The 17,079-nt window shown below is 45.6% G+C and overlaps 1 protein-coding gene across 4 annotated transcripts in view; it reads left to right on the forward strand.

The window, feature by feature from the left end:
* Positions 1-17,079, forward strand: part of PLEKHA8 (pleckstrin homology domain containing A8) — an 84,155-nt gene that overhangs the window by 56,331 nt on the left and 10,745 nt on the right. For 2 of the 4 annotated variants that reach the window (XM_042921247.1, XM_042921228.1), the window contains exon 14: positions 1,864-7,744. The exons of 1 other annotated variant lie outside the window; for it this stretch is intronic. In XM_042921247.1, the coding sequence (XP_042777181.1) occupies positions 1,864-2,061 (198 nt within the window). In that variant the 3' untranslated portion in view covers positions 2,062-7,744. Of the gene's footprint in view, positions 1-1,863; positions 7,745-17,079 lie in introns of those variants that run through there. One more of the 4 variants, XR_006197586.1, reaches the window with a different exon arrangement.

The raw sequence follows: 17,079 nt of genomic DNA on the forward strand, positions 1-17,079 counted from the left end.
GGAGACACAGAAGCAGAAGCAGGCTCCAGGCTCTTGAGCTGTCAGCACGAGCCCGACATGACGTGGGGCTCAAACTCATGAACCATGAGATCGTGACCTGGGCCAAAGTCGGATGCTTAACCGACTGAGCCACCCAGGCGCCCCTATTCTGCCCTTTTTTACTAGAGTGATGCGCTGGCTTGTATAGAATTCTAGGTTAATAGTCATTTTCTCTCAGAATTTTGAAGGCTTCCTCTGTTGTCCTCCAGCTTCCACTGTTACTACTGTAGAGTCTAATGAGTTCCTGTTCCACTTACATAGACTGTTCCTCACCCCTCAGGGTGCTTCCAGGATCTTTATCCTCACATTCTAAAATTGCATGACCTTCTCCTTTTGTCTTTTTTTTTTTTTTTAATTTTTTTTTAACGTTTATTTATTTTTGAGACAGAGAGAGACAGAGCATGAACGGGGGAGGGTCACAGAGAGAGGGAGACACAGAATCCAAAACAGGCTCCAGGCTCTGAGCTGTCAGCACAGAGCCCGACGTGGGGCTTGAACTCATGGACTGCGAGATCATGACCTGAGCCGAAGTCAGGCGCTTAACTGACCAAGCCACCCAGGCGCCCCTTGCCTTTTTCATTCATTATGCTGAGTGCTGGGTAGGTCTTTAAATGTGAAGGCTCCTGTCCTTCAGCTCCAGGAGATTTTCTCACATTACGTTGAGATAATTGCCTTCCCTTCATTCTCTGCTCTCTCCCTTGTACTTCTGCCATTATTTGAGTATTTGGTGTGTACCAGAAAGTGAGCTCAGCATGTTGTACATATTACATTAATCTCTTCAAATAAGGAAAGTGGTACCAGCCCTCTTCTACAGAGGAAACGCAGGCTCTAGGAGGTTAAGCACCTTGCTCAAATTTCTCGAGCTAATATGTGGGAAGATTTGGGATTTGAATCCATGTCTCCTTCACCCAAGCCTGTGCTTTAACCACTGCATGATAATGCCAGTCAGCCTCCAATTGCAGAAAGGGAGTGGGGCTTATTCTCAAAGACTTGTCAAGAATAAGAAGGCTCAGGAAAGCAAGTGTAGCGTAATTAATTGAAGATTCCAAAGTCTCCTGAGATCTCAGGAGAACCAATCCAGTGGATCCAGCCAGCAGATTTTGGCAACCTTAGGGAACAACTGGCCTACGAAAGGAAGAGAGCCATCCAGAGCCTAGGAACTGTTCCATCAGGGAAGGGGTGTGGTGTGGCAGCATGGTTGAAAAAACACAGTCGATCCTGAGTTCAGATCCTGGCCCTGGCCCTCGTTAGCAATATAATGTTCATCTGTAAACTAGGGCTATAAACTGTACAGGGTTCTTACACAGATTAAGTGGGATAAGATACGTTACAGCATCAGTGTACAAGCAGACAACAAGGGTAGCTCCCTTCCCTCTGAGGAAATCATCACGGGTGCAGAGGAAATAATTTTCCATGTCGGGGGAAAGAGGGATAGGCAGAGAAACGTACGGATGGGACACAAATAAGAGAGTGAGGTGCCCTGGAAGGCTGGCCACGTGGGAACCAAGCCTGGGGGAGCAGCATGCACGCAGGTGGATTCTGAGCATTCAGAAGGAACGGTCTGGATCATGCTGTGAATGAGAAGGAAGCTTTTCTCAGAACTTCTCCCTCAGCACTCCGTGATTTGTTGGCATCGTTCATCCGCAAGATGGCCCAAGTACATACTTGTTTTCTTAGAGCCCGTGGCTTGGAAGGGCATAGTATCACCCCCCTCATCTCCGTGTATGTGTGTGAGTGTGCGTGCACGTTTGCACTCATGCATGAGCGTAAAGCGTGCAAGAGCAAGAGACGTGGTGCAGATTCTCACGGGCAGTTCTTTTGCAGTTAGCTCTGAGGGCGGCTCCGTCCTATGAAGATTTTGTGGCCGCGTTAACCATCAAGGAAGGCGACCACCAGAAAGCAGCATTCAGTGTTGGGATGCAGAGGGACCTCAGCCTTTACCTCCCTGCCATGGAAAAGCAGCTGGCGATACTGGACACTTTGTACGAGGTCCACGGACTGGAGTCTGACGAGGTGGTATGACGTCTGCAGGACCGCGCTGCCTCCTACCTTCAGGGAATAAAGTCTGCTAATGTGTTCTGTTGCCCTGCTTCATTCCCAGCAGCAGCTTCGACCCTCTCCAGCCCCTTACTTGGTGGGATGGAGAGAAGGAGGCAAAGCCTAGTGCTTTTATATATAATTTTTTTTAATGCGTATGTGTTCTGTGTGTTTAAAAATCAAGGTGCTATATATTTCAGTTCAAAGGGCCTCCTGGAAACCAAATCATAGCTGTTATATTAGAATTGAACAGCAAGTTATAAGAGCAGATTTGACAAATGAGTTTGTCAGTATTGTGTTTTGTTTTTACCTTTCACGCCCCAGCTGAAAATGAGCAAGTTCTGTAGCAAGGACTGTAACACATAGCCAGTGTTTCGATCAACTTAGACTAAAAATTGGGGGCAAGGCTAAGCCCCTTTGTTGAAGCTATTGAAATGTGGAGTTGGTATTCCTAGACGTTCAGAGAATCCTCTCTCCCACGGCTCTGTGGACAGGAAGTGCCTGTGTAGTTCAGGTGTTTGGGGCATTGGTGTGGGCATGTCGGTGTCGAGGAGAAAGACACAAACACGGAGTGCCATCCCTGTCCGTGGGGGGGAGACTGTGGCTCCGAAGGGGTGAGTGGTGTGGCCTGACCCCAAGCAGGGGGACAGTCTGGCAGAGATGTGAGAGGTCACCTGAGATGACCCCTATCTAGTGCCCACACTTCGCCGGCATGCTTTCCCCTGCACCATCTGAATCAGTACAGTGAAACTGTGACATTCAGACTTTAGGGCTTATTACCCATTTCAGAAGTAAGGTGTAGAGGTTGAGGAGTTTACTCACAGGCATATAGCTTCTACTTAGAGGAAGCTGATGATTGCAAAGTGTGATCTGGACCACCTCTGCATCAAAATCACCTGGACTGCTTCTTCAAACAGCAAATTCCCAGGCCTTACCCTGACCTACTAAAGAATCAGAGTAGTGGGGGGTGGGACTCAGGAACCTACATTTGAATAAACTTTCCAGTTGATTCCTGTGCACCCAGGGTTGAAGAACTACAAGATTAAATTCTAGTTTAAATTCTAGTTTGCAGAACTCTTCTGCATGAACTAAATGGTGTGTCCTTTCTTTTCCAAAGAGGAAGAGACTTTCATTGAAATAAAATAGTTAAAGGGAGAGTGAGACGTAGAGCAAGTGTACTCACCATTTTCTTAACTGAACCAGCATCGGCGCCCAGCCATGAGGCTTCGGCATCGCATCAGGGACCACGGTTCTGAATGTGCTCTCTGATCAATCTTGGTATCATCACCAATAGTGCAAAGCAAGCTGTCTTTACAGCTTTAAGACTGTATCAGAGTTTAAAGGTAGGATTTAATCTTGCATAATACAACCCTGGGTAGGCGTTCTCCTGGCAAGCGTGTGACACCAGGGGTCTCCAGTAGGCCAAACTGCCAAGAGTGGGCGTGGGAGGAAAGTCCTGGAGGCTTCCCCCCCAGAGGCTGCTTCCTTCTAGCAGCTGGAAGAGAAGGTCCAGCGGAGGGTAGTGCCCCAGGGTAGAAGGTGAGGGCCTTTAAAGGGCACAGGTGCGTGCTACCTGAGCAGCCCCAGGTGATTCTCTTCCAGGACAAAGAGAACCCTCTCCTTAGGCGGAGGTTCGTGTAGGGAGGGGTTTTGATTTTGTCTTTTATCTGTCTTTAAACGAATTGGCATTTATTTAGCTCGGATTAATGAAGCAGGTATGCAACTTACGCAAGGACTTCTGGAAAATGCTTAAAGAAAAACAAATGTCTAAAGGCTGGGGAAACGGTGCTAAAATGGTATCGCTTCTTCTGTATTTTAGCGCTTGTTACTGGCAGCTGCCAAGGCCTGTGTGTCGTTTCCCGTGCCCCCACAAGCAGCTAGTGTGGATCTCCTCTGGTCAGTGTGACTGTGACAGAGGAGCCGGAGGCTACTTCGGACTTCCTGCCCTCCCCGTAGCCTCCCGAGAGGGAAAAAGAAAACAACAGCCAGTCTGTGCTCGAACCCTGAACGAAGGCACTTTAGGCATTGTGCTGTTGCAAGGGGGTGCCACCGGGAGACTGTAAGTATCCCTTCGGAGCAGCTGCTGCCGCCCCGTCACCCCCAGTGAGCTCATGTGGTCTCTTGGAGAGGGTGCGGGTACACGGCGCGTGCCTCGGACTCGCCACCCTAGCTCTGGATACACACAGACAGAAGACAGCTGCTCGGCGTGGCCATTTCACATTTCTATAGGTACGGCCTTGGTTTCCATAACTTGGTTTTCCGGGGAAGAAGAATTTAATATTATCTGGGATCACTGGGAACCCAGATCAGAATAGCTTGAGTCTTGAATAAGTTACATTTTGTACTCCCCCTTTTCCCACCCCCGTAGACAGGCGTAGTGTTTTTGACAGGTATTTTCCTCACTGGAGCATGTTAAATGTGCCCAAGATGTATAAAGCTCGCAGGGTCCTGAATAAAAGGAACTGGAAATTGAACCTCGTACTACGTGATAAATGCAACTTGACGTGCAGTTTGGCACAGTCAGAGCTTCCTCCTGGACACACAGCATTTGCTTCTAGTTGAAGTTCTAATCTGCAGGTACCGTCTGAGATGGGAACAAAGAAAAGATAGTTCAGACCTTTTCTGCATGATCCTCCAAGATTTCTGGGACTTTTAAGCTTTCTTTCACCCAGTGAGAGATGAGAAAACATTAGTATGCTTGTCGACAGAGGAGTCACCTTGCCGTCATTGCTCAAAACATTTTTAGGGTTCCTTTTTTGGAGTAACCTTTAGAGAGATCCTGAAGAAGAAGGTAATTTGTCTTCTAGGGGTTAGTAGAAGCTGATAAGTAACATAACAAAGTGCTTGGTGCACGTAATTTCGTCACGTGCGCACCTCTCCCCATCCCCCTGCAGGAGAAGCCAGGCTTTACACTTCAGGGGGATTAATACACATTTGTCCAACTGAACAAACTCCTTGCGATGCTGGCAATTATCATTATTATTATTTTGCCCTTTGAAAGAAGATTTGCTTCATTATAGCTAATCCTGGTGAAAAATGTTAAGTTGGAGGGATACCTTTTGGGGACCAAACCAACTTACAACTATGAGGCGGAGATGATTTTCTTGTCAGCTCTTGATCCAGCTCTGCAGGGAGTTCTGGAAGCAGGGCTCTCCGGAGGCCGAGCATCTGAGTCCCCAGAGAACTGACTTTGAAAGGCAGTGTTCATTAGGATGTGTAAGTCGTGGCTTGAGGCACCTTGTCATCACTGTTTGCATGTCATTTCTGAACAGAGAGTTTCCTCAAATGTCAGTGTGCACAATAAGGGATATCTGGACTCCAGAACTCAGCCTGGCCGCTTTCTGTTACTGGGGATAGCCAGCAGTGCCCCCTCAGAGCACCGGAGCCACCCCCCACTCTAGCTGTTCTGCCCCATTCCTTAGCAGCTTCCTCTAACTCCTACCTACGTGGAGCCCCTGCTGCGGACCTAGCCCACGGTCAGGTGCCCAGTCGCCGGGGATTCTGTTCTCTTGGACTTCATTCAGGAGCTTCTTAAAGAACCCCCGGTCCCATTTGTAGCTGTGAAGCAGGTGACCGCCATGTGCGGAAAGTGACCTGTCATCAGATGAGTGCCGCCGGGAACGTTTGCGGGCATCTCTTTTTGATTATTAATTGCATCTGTGTATATACCCAAAAAGTCCATGCTTTCAACTTTATATTTTTGGAACAGTGTTTTTAATGAACAATAGGTGGAAGGAGCCAGTAAATAAAGTCACTTTTCTTTATTAAATTTGAAGGAAATAAAAGAGCTAGAGTAAGAGGTCTCTTATTAATGGGACCTGATCTGATTAGGAAAATCACATAGATGAAGAAATATCGTTTAAGACAGTAGAGAGAGTCAGGGGGTCGTGAGCAATATGAGATGATGTGAGGCAATTTTCTGAAAGCTTTTTATGTTTCTTTTCTATTTAAACTAGTACATCCCACAAGAAGTTGGTTACTTAATGGTGCGTTTCTGAATCGTTGATTAAAATCAGTTACTTCAGGTTTTAGTCCTAGGTTTTACAACTCTTCAGCTTCCCTATTCTGATGTTTTATGGGTGGTTTTTTTACGGTAAACCGTCAACCTTTTTTACATTTTAGGTTTAGAATTTGTAAGTAAAATATGTTTTAAGCGATCGTTCTGTTAGCTGAGCTAATGTGCTTGGTCTTAGAGGGCCTGACTTCAGATGCCCTTTGTGATCTGGTACAGTCTGTGCCCCAACCTCAGTGTGTACAGTAAGTCTTGTGTCCCTGTGAAGTGTATATGGAGGGCTTTCTTTAGAAATACGTTCTGCTTCTGGATGTCCCTTTGTAACCTGCAGTTGCTGACTCAGGGCTTTCATAATAATGACATACAAACTACTCAGTAGCTGTCTAATCGTATTTTAAGACCGCTTACCAGTTACAAGGTTGTTAGGGATCCATTCAGCACTTCATGAACAAACTGTTCGCCGGACCTTCTCCGTAAACGTTCCCGGTTCCCACCCTGTTGCAGCCAGTAGTCCTGTGTATGGAGGCCACTTGCATGACTTCTCTCGTCGCACTGCTGCTCTAAGGCACTCCAGGGCATGATTAAGTGATCATTGGCGGTACGCATGCATTGATCCTTCTCCTCCGCTGTTCTTCTATAGCCTTTCATTCAACGGAAAAAACATACCACTGCTCTGTAATGCAAAAGTTTGCAAGATTTTTTGGTTGCCCTTTTTAATCACTTCTCTTTCAGAGCGAACAGATGTTTTCAGCTAAGCTATGTGAGAACATAAGGAAGAGATCCTGCTTGTTTTAAGCACCGTTCTTTCTATTACATATATTTTAAAGTGTGGTCATGTGGTCAGTATTTCTTCCCTGTACTTTATAAACAGCAACCACCCTGGGACGGTTGGCACCCCTTGCAGAACTAATGAGATCACAGACTCCTGTGTACATGTCTCTTCATAGGTGCGTGTGGAGTCAGTGATGACAAGACGGGTGACCTAGAAGTATTCTGTTGCTTCCCAGAAGGCTGATGAGCCAGTGTCATGGCATGTTTGATGTCTGAGTCCCCAGTGTCATGACAGTTTCACTAGAATGTCAGTAAACAGCCCAACTACCTCATGTGAAATTGGCTGTGGACAATCTGTGTCAGATGAGACATGTATTTAAGGTTGATTTAATCTGGTTAGTAGATTGGACAAAATGATGTCTCTCTAAGGAAAAAAACATGAGACCAGATGCCAAAGGCTACAATGTACATAGATTTCCTTGGATTAATTTTTTAAGTCGGTGTTGAATTCCAGCCCCAGTATTCTTATCTTGAGTGTTTACGGTCTCATAGATCCACGCACTTTGAATACCTGTCACATGCAGTCTTGTGTTAACTGTTCTTGTCCTAAAGCATTTTGAATGAGCAGCATAATGACAATAGAAAGCAAGTGTCAAGTAGTTTGTTGATTTGTTCATTTTAATGGGCCTTTACTTAGAATACAATGTGTCGGAGCCTTTGGGGACCAACCAGTGAATGAGAATTTCATGTTTGGTGTTCATGTAAAAACTGTCCAACTTCTTACTCTATATCTTGTGGGGAGGGTTTTACTTTTTTTGCAAAAATGTTTGAAAACATCTGTCAGATTTTATATTCGTTAGTTATAATAAACTTATTTTTAAAGTATTTTATCAAGTGCTTCTCTTATTTTTAAAGTATTTTTTATCAAGTACATCTTCTAAAGATTTTTCTGTGCACTTCTGAATTGAATATGCCAGTAATAAGTCTCATTTGTGGAACACATACTGTTTGCCAGGCATCATTTTAAGCCCTTTACCAACAGTAACACATTTAATCCTCCTACTCTCTCTGTAAGGCCAGTACTGTTGTTATCCTCAGATTACAGATGAGAAATGGGTGCAGACTGAGGAAGCCCCTTGCCTAAGATCCCACAGCTGTTAGGGAGTAGAGCCAGGCTACAAACTCAAGCAGCCTAGCTCCGAAATCTTTATAAAACTGGTTAAAACCTAAACAGAAATTAATTTTGAAGCATCAGAAGACCTCTTTAATGGCATTGCACTGGGTGTGCCTAGCATTCTAGAACCATTAGCTCCTTTCACAGTGGCTCTGTTCTTTGGCCCAGTTTTCATTCTGTTTTCAGAAAAACCAGAAACGCAGAACAGATAGATGAGTTTGCTGTGCCTAATATGTGAGTGGCTGTGTGATTAAAAAGTTCACGTTCAACAGGCAATACTTTTTTCGAAATCATTTGATGCCAAAGTAGTGTTGCACCTGTTGGGTTTTCTCTCTTGTATGCTTGTTGGTGGATATTAAATACCTGTAGGTAGATGGGTCTGCATGGCTGGTGTGTGAAACCACACTGTCCACGGAGAAGCTTCCTGTCAATTGCCCGCATGAGGCCTCCTCTCCAGCCACCTCTTTATTTTTACTTTTTTAATGTTTATTTATTTTTGAAGGAAAGAGAGAGCAGGAGCAAGGGAGGGGCAGAGAGAAAGGGAGACACAGAATCCGAAGCAGGCTCCAGGCTCCGAGCTGTCTGCCCAGAGCCCGATGTGGAGCTCAAACTCACAAACCACGAGATCGTGACCTGAGCTGAATTCGGACGCTCAACCGACTGAGCCGCCCAGGCGCCCCAACCAGCCACCTCTTTAAATACATGATCTGAGCCAATTAGAAGCCAGGGAAGCAGGATTGAAGGAAGAGAAGCAAGCGAAGTTGTGGTAGGTCCTTGAGCGCAAGGTTCACGTGGACTCTGCTGGAGTGGCCGTGTTGGGCCACGTGCGAGAGAGAGAAGAGACAGCTGGTAGAGACAGAAGACAGATGGTGTGGGCCCACTGAGGAACCGTGTAGCTGCCAGGGCACCTACAAACTTTCTCGGCAGGCTGACTTTCTCTTTCCTACTTCCAGTGCTCAGGAGGCCTGCTTTCCTGCCCTGGGAGTCCTCCCCTGGAGAAAGGTGGACCTTTACAATACAGCCCCAACTCTCCTTACACCTCCTCTGGTGGGCGTCTGTCCCTTGAAACAATCACTATGATGAGCATATGTGTCTCTGTTCCCCAATGAATATGGGCACATCTTTTTTTTTTTTTTTTTTTTTTTACTTTTGTTAATGTTTATTTATTTTTGAGAGAGAGCACGAGCAGGGGAGGAGTAGAGGGAGGGAGAGACACAGAATCCGAAGCAGGCTCCAGGCTCTGAACTGTCAGCACAGAGCCTAACATGGGGCTCGAACTCACAAACCGTGAGATCATGACCTGAGCCAAAGCCGGATGCTTAACCGACTGAGCCACCCAGGCACCCCCCCACCCGGACAAATCTTTTTTTTTTTTTTTTTTTTAATTTTTTTTAAATGTTTATGTATTTTTGAGGGAGACAGCACGAGCAGGGGAGGAGCAGAGAGATAGGGAGACAGAATCCGAAGCAGGCTCCAAGCTCTGAGCTGTCAGCACAGTGCCTGACGCGGGCTCAAACTCACAAACTGCGAGATCGTGACTTGAGCCGAAGTAGGACGCTTAACCGACTGAGCCACCCAGGCACCCCCGGGCAAATCTTAAAGAAAAAACAAAGTGGCCTACATTGAAGAACCACCACCCTTGTCCCCCAACGGAAGTGCCTGTCCATACCTGAAGTCAGTCTGTATGAGCTCTCTGCTTGTTCTAAGTTATGGGCACTTTCTCCACAGAACCCTAGGAGCTTTTTTGCAATGGTTTTGTTCTCACAAACCTTAAACTTCAATACTGCCAGGGATGGCTGTGTGAGGACCAGCTATCTCCTGCCTTCTCCATACCTACCAAGAGCAGTGCTATCAGAAGGTGTGTGAAGAGTCGGCTTTTGTCCCTTAGCACCACCCTCTGTGGTACTTGGGAGCCATGGAAAGATAAGCTTCCTGGAGGATGAACCAAGGTGTGTTCAGAAAGAGAACATGTTTCAATATCTGTCCTGAGTTCCAATGGGTAGGGGATAGAGTAGCCTCCTGATCATGAGGGACCAGCTGACGAGAGGCTGTGTCTGCTGCGTGTTATTCTTCCAGAGTCTGTGAATACGAGTACATTTTCTGTCTCTTCTATTTTTCTGCAGTAAACACAGGTTCACTTGGAAAATCTGTGCTTAGTGGCTGTGATGCAGAAACCAAAAGAACAATTAGGTAGGAATGGAACCGTCCTAGAGTTGGTATTTGTATTTTTTCTTATGTTCACATGTGTCAATTAGATGTCTGAGACCCTTTATACAAGCACAGATCACACCCTTCATACATTCATACACACACACACACACACACACACACACACACACACACCCTGACACTGTCCTCATCACCATCATTCTTTCCAGAGGCACAAAATGGAGATACTGCCTTTGTAGCAGGAATGGTTCAGGCTGAAAGAATCGATGAGTGTTAATGGTCTGACATCAGCATTGGACTGGAGACACAAATCACACTTAGGTGGTTTGCTGTGTAATCACATCTCCTTTTTTTAGAGAACAGAATTGTCACATCTTTGCTAACACTGAGTGTGCGGCCAATTTTAGGGCTTGCTGCTTTGGCTTGACAGTCCAAGTTGTTGAAAAGTTTTTAGATGTTTTAAAAGTCAGATCTTGATTCAGAGTTCTGCATGAGATCACCTTCGACATTCCCCCTGACCTTTACCCTTCCGCTGACCGTTACGTGTCACTGACCAAACCTTCCCCCAGGTTTTGTGAGTCACTAGGGCAGATGGGGCTCAGACTTTCTGCCTGGCTCCTCCTGATTTAGACCTGGCTCTCTACCCCCCTTCTCTGCAAACTTGTTAAATTCATTCGTGTCCAGATAGCAGCCTCAGATGCTTCTGCGATAGCAGAGTCCCATGTGGACAGCCCTTAAGTTACCTTCAAGTACAAGCCGCTCACCTGGATTGTGGTCTTGAGCTCCAACCAGACCCACTTGCCTTCTGATCTTCTTAGATGTCCTACCTTCATCTGAAACCCTCAGTCCACACTCGGTCACCTCTTAAGCTTTGCCATTTACGTAGGTGGTGTCACTATTATTCCAGTCACTCAGGCAGGAAATTCCGACACCCTGAGCTCCTGCCTCACTTCCACTCTCTCTACCCAGTTGGCTATGAAGGCCTGCCTCAGCCGCCTCACTCCAGTGGCCGCAGCCTTGACCTCTGAATTCGGTGCTCTTGCAACCTGTCCGCCACTGCCTTCCAAATCTGAAAACACTTTATGACTCCGTGCCGTGGTTCAGATTCTTTCACAAACTTGGAATGCCCTTTTCCCTTCCCCTTCCTCAAAGCCCAGATTGAACCTCACCTCAAAAACTGCCCCACACAATAATCCCAGCCATTAAGTTCACCTCTAAACACCTGCGCTTCTAAACAATACAGCATAAATTAGAACTTACGGATAGGAAGCATGACTCCCAAGAGAACTAGACATTCTTTGGATGAGTCTTTTGTTTATTGGTTGTAGCACCTTCCTCACTAAATCGTGAACTTCACCTTATTCAAGTCAGGGCATCTAGCACCCGACACTGCCTTCCTTGCCCATGGAAGGATTCTAAAACCGTCTTAGAAGTTGGGCATTACCTCACACGGTGCTCCCCTGGTTCTTTAGGTGTGTTGGTTCCATTATCCAACTAGATAAGAATATTCTGAAGCAAAACCCTGTGCATCTCTCCTTTCCTGCTTCCTCTGCTACTCAAATACTCTGAGTGCCTGACCACTCAGTATAAATAATTTGTGTTTTTTATATTGTGCTGTGGGTTCGGTCTTCGGCTTTGTCCGGCACAGCTGAGGTCAGCAGAAAGGATTACTCAAGACTCCATGCAAGTCAAGAGAGGTGAGAGAGAGGCTAAGGGAAGTCTCCCTGAGCTGCTTTCAAGCTCCCACATGTATTGAGCATACATCCAGGGAAACATTGTGCGATACGTCAGTGGGCTGCATACAGAAAGCATGCAGAAAAACAAGGCAGTTCCCAAGACTGTAAAAGAGCAGATGCAGAAAGCAGGGTGGAGAAGAAGATAAAATATTCCATAGATAACATGGTCTAAGGAATTCATGAGCACAGGCAGGACCCAGCCCCTATATACACGTTAATTAGACACTGGCCTGCTGTTTTCAGCAAGGCCAGAAAGCAGTGTTCTTCTTTGCAGTGTGTTCCCTATGTTCTCCTAACCCAGGACATAGCTCTTTGATTTCCCACATATTACCTTAATTAATGCAGGTATAAAATGTTTTTTAAATGGTGCTTATGTGTATCAAATTAGGAACAATTAGAAGACAAAGTCCAGTTCATAGTTTTCAGCTCTATACGTTTAAGTAAATCACTAGAAGGACTTAAAAAAACAAGCAAATAAAAACACTGATGTTTAAGCCCCTCCTGATCACTTAACTCAGTCTCTGGAAAGCAGCCTGACACTTGTATTGGTAAAATCTCCCCCGTGATTATAATATGCAGCCCGATTGAGAACCCAGAGTTGCTGGTTTTGACATTTCAAATTGTGCTTTTGGGGGGTGCCCTGCTGACTCAGTCAGTAGAGCATATGACTCGTAATCTCAGGGTCATGAGTTCAAGTCCCACATTGGGCATGGAGCCTAGTTAAAATTTAAAAATTAAAAAAAAAAACAAACACCTTTTTTTAAAATAAATAAAATTGTGCTTTGGGTTTTTTTGTCTTTTGGTGTGTGTGTGTGTGTGTGTGTGTGTGTGTGTGTGTGTGTTTAGGATAAGTAAGACCAGATCACAAAACCTTCATCCCCTAAATCCTAACAAAATGAACTACCAAAATAAGTAAAAATTTTAAAGGTGAAAACCAGTAAAAAAAAAAAAAATAAAATAAAAAAAAAAAAAAAAAAAAAAATATATATATATATATATATATATATATATATATATATATATTCACCAGCAGCAAAGCAAGGGAAGGAGCCCAACCTTGCCATTAAGCCCCAAACTCCAAAAGATGATCACCAAAGAAAAAGACCAGATTTTCTGGCAAGAATGAAAAGAGTTCCTAATCCTGCCACCCTATTGAGGGCATTTGCAAACTCCAGAATGCTCATTAAAACCTCAGGTTTTGGAAGGAAACTGATTGGAGAGTTGGGGCAAGATGAGTAGACATCTCTTCCTTCCTCTGAGTAGGGCTGGCATGTGTGTGTGTGTTGGGGAAGCACGGGGGAGTTCTTGGAGAGAGATGGGTGAAACACGAGAACAAGAAACAGGAAAAACCAGCCTGTCCCGGAATTAAGAGACAAAACCACATCCCAAAGTTCTCCTCCTGTAGCAGATTCGTCTCCTCTCCATTCGGAAGTTACCCTGGTGCAGGAGTTGATGCAAGCAAGTATCAGAAGAACAGAGCAGAGTCTAATCCTTCCAACCAAAAATGTGTACGCCCAGCTCCTCCTTCCTCCCACGTGCAGACACAGACACAGACAAGCAGGTTGGTTTGGCTGATACACACTGCTATGGCTGTGCTGGTCATTAAAATATCAAAATACTTCCATACCGGGGAAGTAAATGATCGCTGACGGAAGCAGCTCACACTGCTCTGGCCACCCTAGCCCCTCTCACAAGAAACCCCCCAACTCCAGACCACCGACCGGCAACAAAAGAAGTAACGTGTGGCCCAACATGGCGTCTTCGGGCTCCTACCCCAGGGCTGTGACCACCCTCTCTTCTGTTTGTTCAGTGTCTGTGTTGTGCTGGTTATTAAGTACTTAGAAATCATCATAGAACGGAAGCCCAGGAGAAGAGAAGTCGTCAAATAAGAGAGCATACGTGCCAACAGTATATCAAAGCAGATAAATGGTCTGTACAGAGACACCTTCCCCATGAGCAAATCTAAATAAAATGACCCAGCGACCACGTAAACACACAGCCACCAGAATGGGTGGGGGAACAGATGAAATCAGTTGGGAAGAGAAGCTCACCTAAAGAAGCAAAAGTTCCCACAGGTATACTGTGTTCTCACAAGAACTCAAAAGAGCATGAATCCAATAAGACACAAGCTCATATATGAGCTGATTAAACAACAGGATGAAGGCAGACTACACTGCAGCACCCGAGTGGCTCAGTGGGTTGAGCGTCTGACTTCTGCTCAGGTCACGATCTTGCGGTTCATGAGTTTGAGTCCCGCGTCGGGCTGTGTGCTGACAGCTCAGAGCCTGGAGCCTGCCTTGGATTCTGTGTCTCCCTTGTTCTGCCCATCCCTGCACGCGCTCTGTCTCTCTGTCAGAAATTTTTAATGTTTTATTTAGTTTTGAGAGAGACAGAGCGTGTGCGGGGGAGGGGCAGAGAGCAGAGGGAGACGCGGAGTCCAAAGCAGGCTCCAGGCTCTGAGCTGTCGGCACAGAGACTGACACGGGGCTCGAACTCGCAAACCACGAGATCACGACCTGAGCTGAAGGCAGACAAACCGACTGAGCCACCCAAGCGTCCCCCCAAAAAAGGCAGGCTGAAGAGCGAAGAAAACGGCTTAGCCAAAATAACACTCTTCTAGAATAAATAAGTGAATTAGAAATAGCAAGAAACATGGTTGAAAACTAGATACCATGGAAGAAAAGGCTTGAGGTTGAGACGGCTGCAAAAGCCAGAGTAATTCTTGAGACGACAATTGTAGGAAGACAGCCAGCCAAGGGTCTTAAACTTCTTTGCCACAAGATTCAATGCCAGGAGGTAATGGAGAAATATCTCCAAAGTTCTACGTAGGAAAAAGAGTGACTAAGTAGGTGATTGCCAGCCACGTTGTCAAATATAATGTCAAGAGTGCAAAACTCAGGGAAAACAACACCCACAAGCCCTTCTTAAGGAAACCACTTGATAGAAAAGGCGAATCAAATAGCTCAATAATGGAGGAGATTGTAACAAAACGGCAGGTGATGTGCATTGAATTTACATAAAGAACGAAGGCCAAACTGGGAATTGCATTGTAGATTCAGACTGCACGTGATATAAGCCTTAATAATATAACTAGTAAATTGGGGGTGGGAAAGGGAAATATAAGCATGTCAGTCTCTTCATAACAGAGAGTTGATGTCGTCTAAAGAAACAAACATACGACCAGCCTCTTGAGTCTGTTGGTAACTTTTTAAAAAATAAGCTTGAATAGAGTTTTAAATACCTGTTGGGGGAAAAAAAAATTAAGTTTAGTAGTTGTTTCAATTTACTTTGGTTTCTGTCTTAAATGCAAGCAAAGGAGCCGAGTGTTATTTTTTAAAATAAATGTGATTTGGGGCGCCTGGGTGGCTCAGTCGGTTAAGCCGCCGACTTCGGCTCAGGTCATGATCTCGCGGACCGTGAGTTCGAGCCCCGTGTCGGGCTCTGTGCTGACAGCTCAGAGCCTGGAGCCTGTTTCAGATTCTGTGTCTCCCTCTCTCTGGCCCTCCCCCATTCATGCTCTGTCTCTCTCTGTCTCAAAAATAAATAAACGTTAAAAAAAAAAATTTAAAAAAAAATAATAAAATAAAATAAAATAAATGTGATTAGGAATAAATATGATGAATGAAAATGAACGTAAATCTATGACTATAAACACCACTATCCTTTCGTTGCTATCTGTGTAAGAAGGAAAAAGTCAGAAATGATACCCAACAAAAAGTTATTGTTATTGGTGGTTATTGTTAGGTGGGTATTGATTTTGTTTTAGTCTCTTCTTTTTTGTGCCTTATTATATTGCTTGATTTTTATTTGAGAACCATGCTATATTTTTATTTTAAAATAGGAGGGGAGGGGGTGTTTTTAAAACAAGGTTAAAAAGCATTGTGTAGTGTAGGTGGGTGCCTGTTTTATGCTGTTCCTTGTAATGACATTGCTTTGTAACTCCTAGCAAGATACTGTAAGCTTTTAACTTAATCCCACCACACTTCCTGTTTTGGCACTGGCTATTTTTCACTCATGAGCCACTATCTCTTTAGGCACACAAAGATACTACTCATCTAAAACTCCCATTTTATGCAACTGAGAAGTGCTGCATTCTTCTGGTCTAACCGGAAAAATTGAACGCCAGTATGATACCTAGCGACCTGCCCGGTACATCTGAAACAAATGAAGAAACGGAAAGAGAGACTGTTTGGAGTGACTGACAGTAAATCTTACAAGAAGGAAGCCAGAAAGACTCAGCACCGTAGGAATGTTGCACATGCATTGGCTGCAGTCCATCGGAGGAGCTGAGAGGCTTCTATCTTCGTGCCTCTGTGAGTCTGGAAAGAAAATGTCAACCCTGTCCCCACCCAAGTGAAATCGCTGGGCAGTAGAGCTGAGCCACGCCAAGAGAGGTGCCATGCTGGCATCCTGGCCTCGGACCTCCCGCCTCCAGCGCTGGGAGAAATACACATCCCTTGTGGAAGCCAGCCAGCCTGTGGCATTTGGTTCTAGCAGCCCGAGCTGATGAAGACAATCCCTCTCCTCTCGGGTTACAAACCGAGATGGCACGAGAATGACTCATCCGCAGCCTGCCCTCCCTTGGCTGCTGGGAGGTCCGCTTTGGGAGGAAATGAGGGCAACAGAGAGAGCTGAGAGATGGCGGCACCCAGGGGTGGAGAGCCAGAGCAAGAGAGAATACGGAGGGCTGGATCAGACCATGCCTGGGGCCAGCTCCACGCCTGTCCTTCCCAGCGGCACAAATCAGCACCTCCCCCTTTATTGAGATCTAATTGGAATGAAGTCTCTGTCGCTTGTAACTGAAAGAAGTTTGAGGACGTTTTAAATAAGTCCAGAGACATGTGCCCTTGGCCAGATTGCCCTATTTCTCTCTCGATGCTTCCTGCCTCCACAGAATATATGGGCGTATTCTTTTGTGGTTAATAGAAGGAAACTGAGCAGCAGGCGAAAACTGGAGCCGCCTGGGGTCCCATGAAGTCAGGACAATTTGGTACTGCGACAGCATCAGGACACTGGGGCCGACGCTCCGGGTTCCGCTGGCCTCGACCTCCTTCCTAAATAACAGCAATAATGGTGAATATGTATGGACTACCCAGAACCGTGTGAACAACTTCAAATAGCTCACCTCGTCCACCCCTCAG

Source organism: Panthera leo, chromosome A2, assembly GCF_018350215.1.
Source record: "Panthera leo isolate Ple1 chromosome A2, P.leo_Ple1_pat1.1, whole genome shotgun sequence".
Lineage (NCBI taxonomy): Eukaryota > Metazoa > Chordata > Mammalia > Carnivora > Felidae > Panthera > Panthera leo.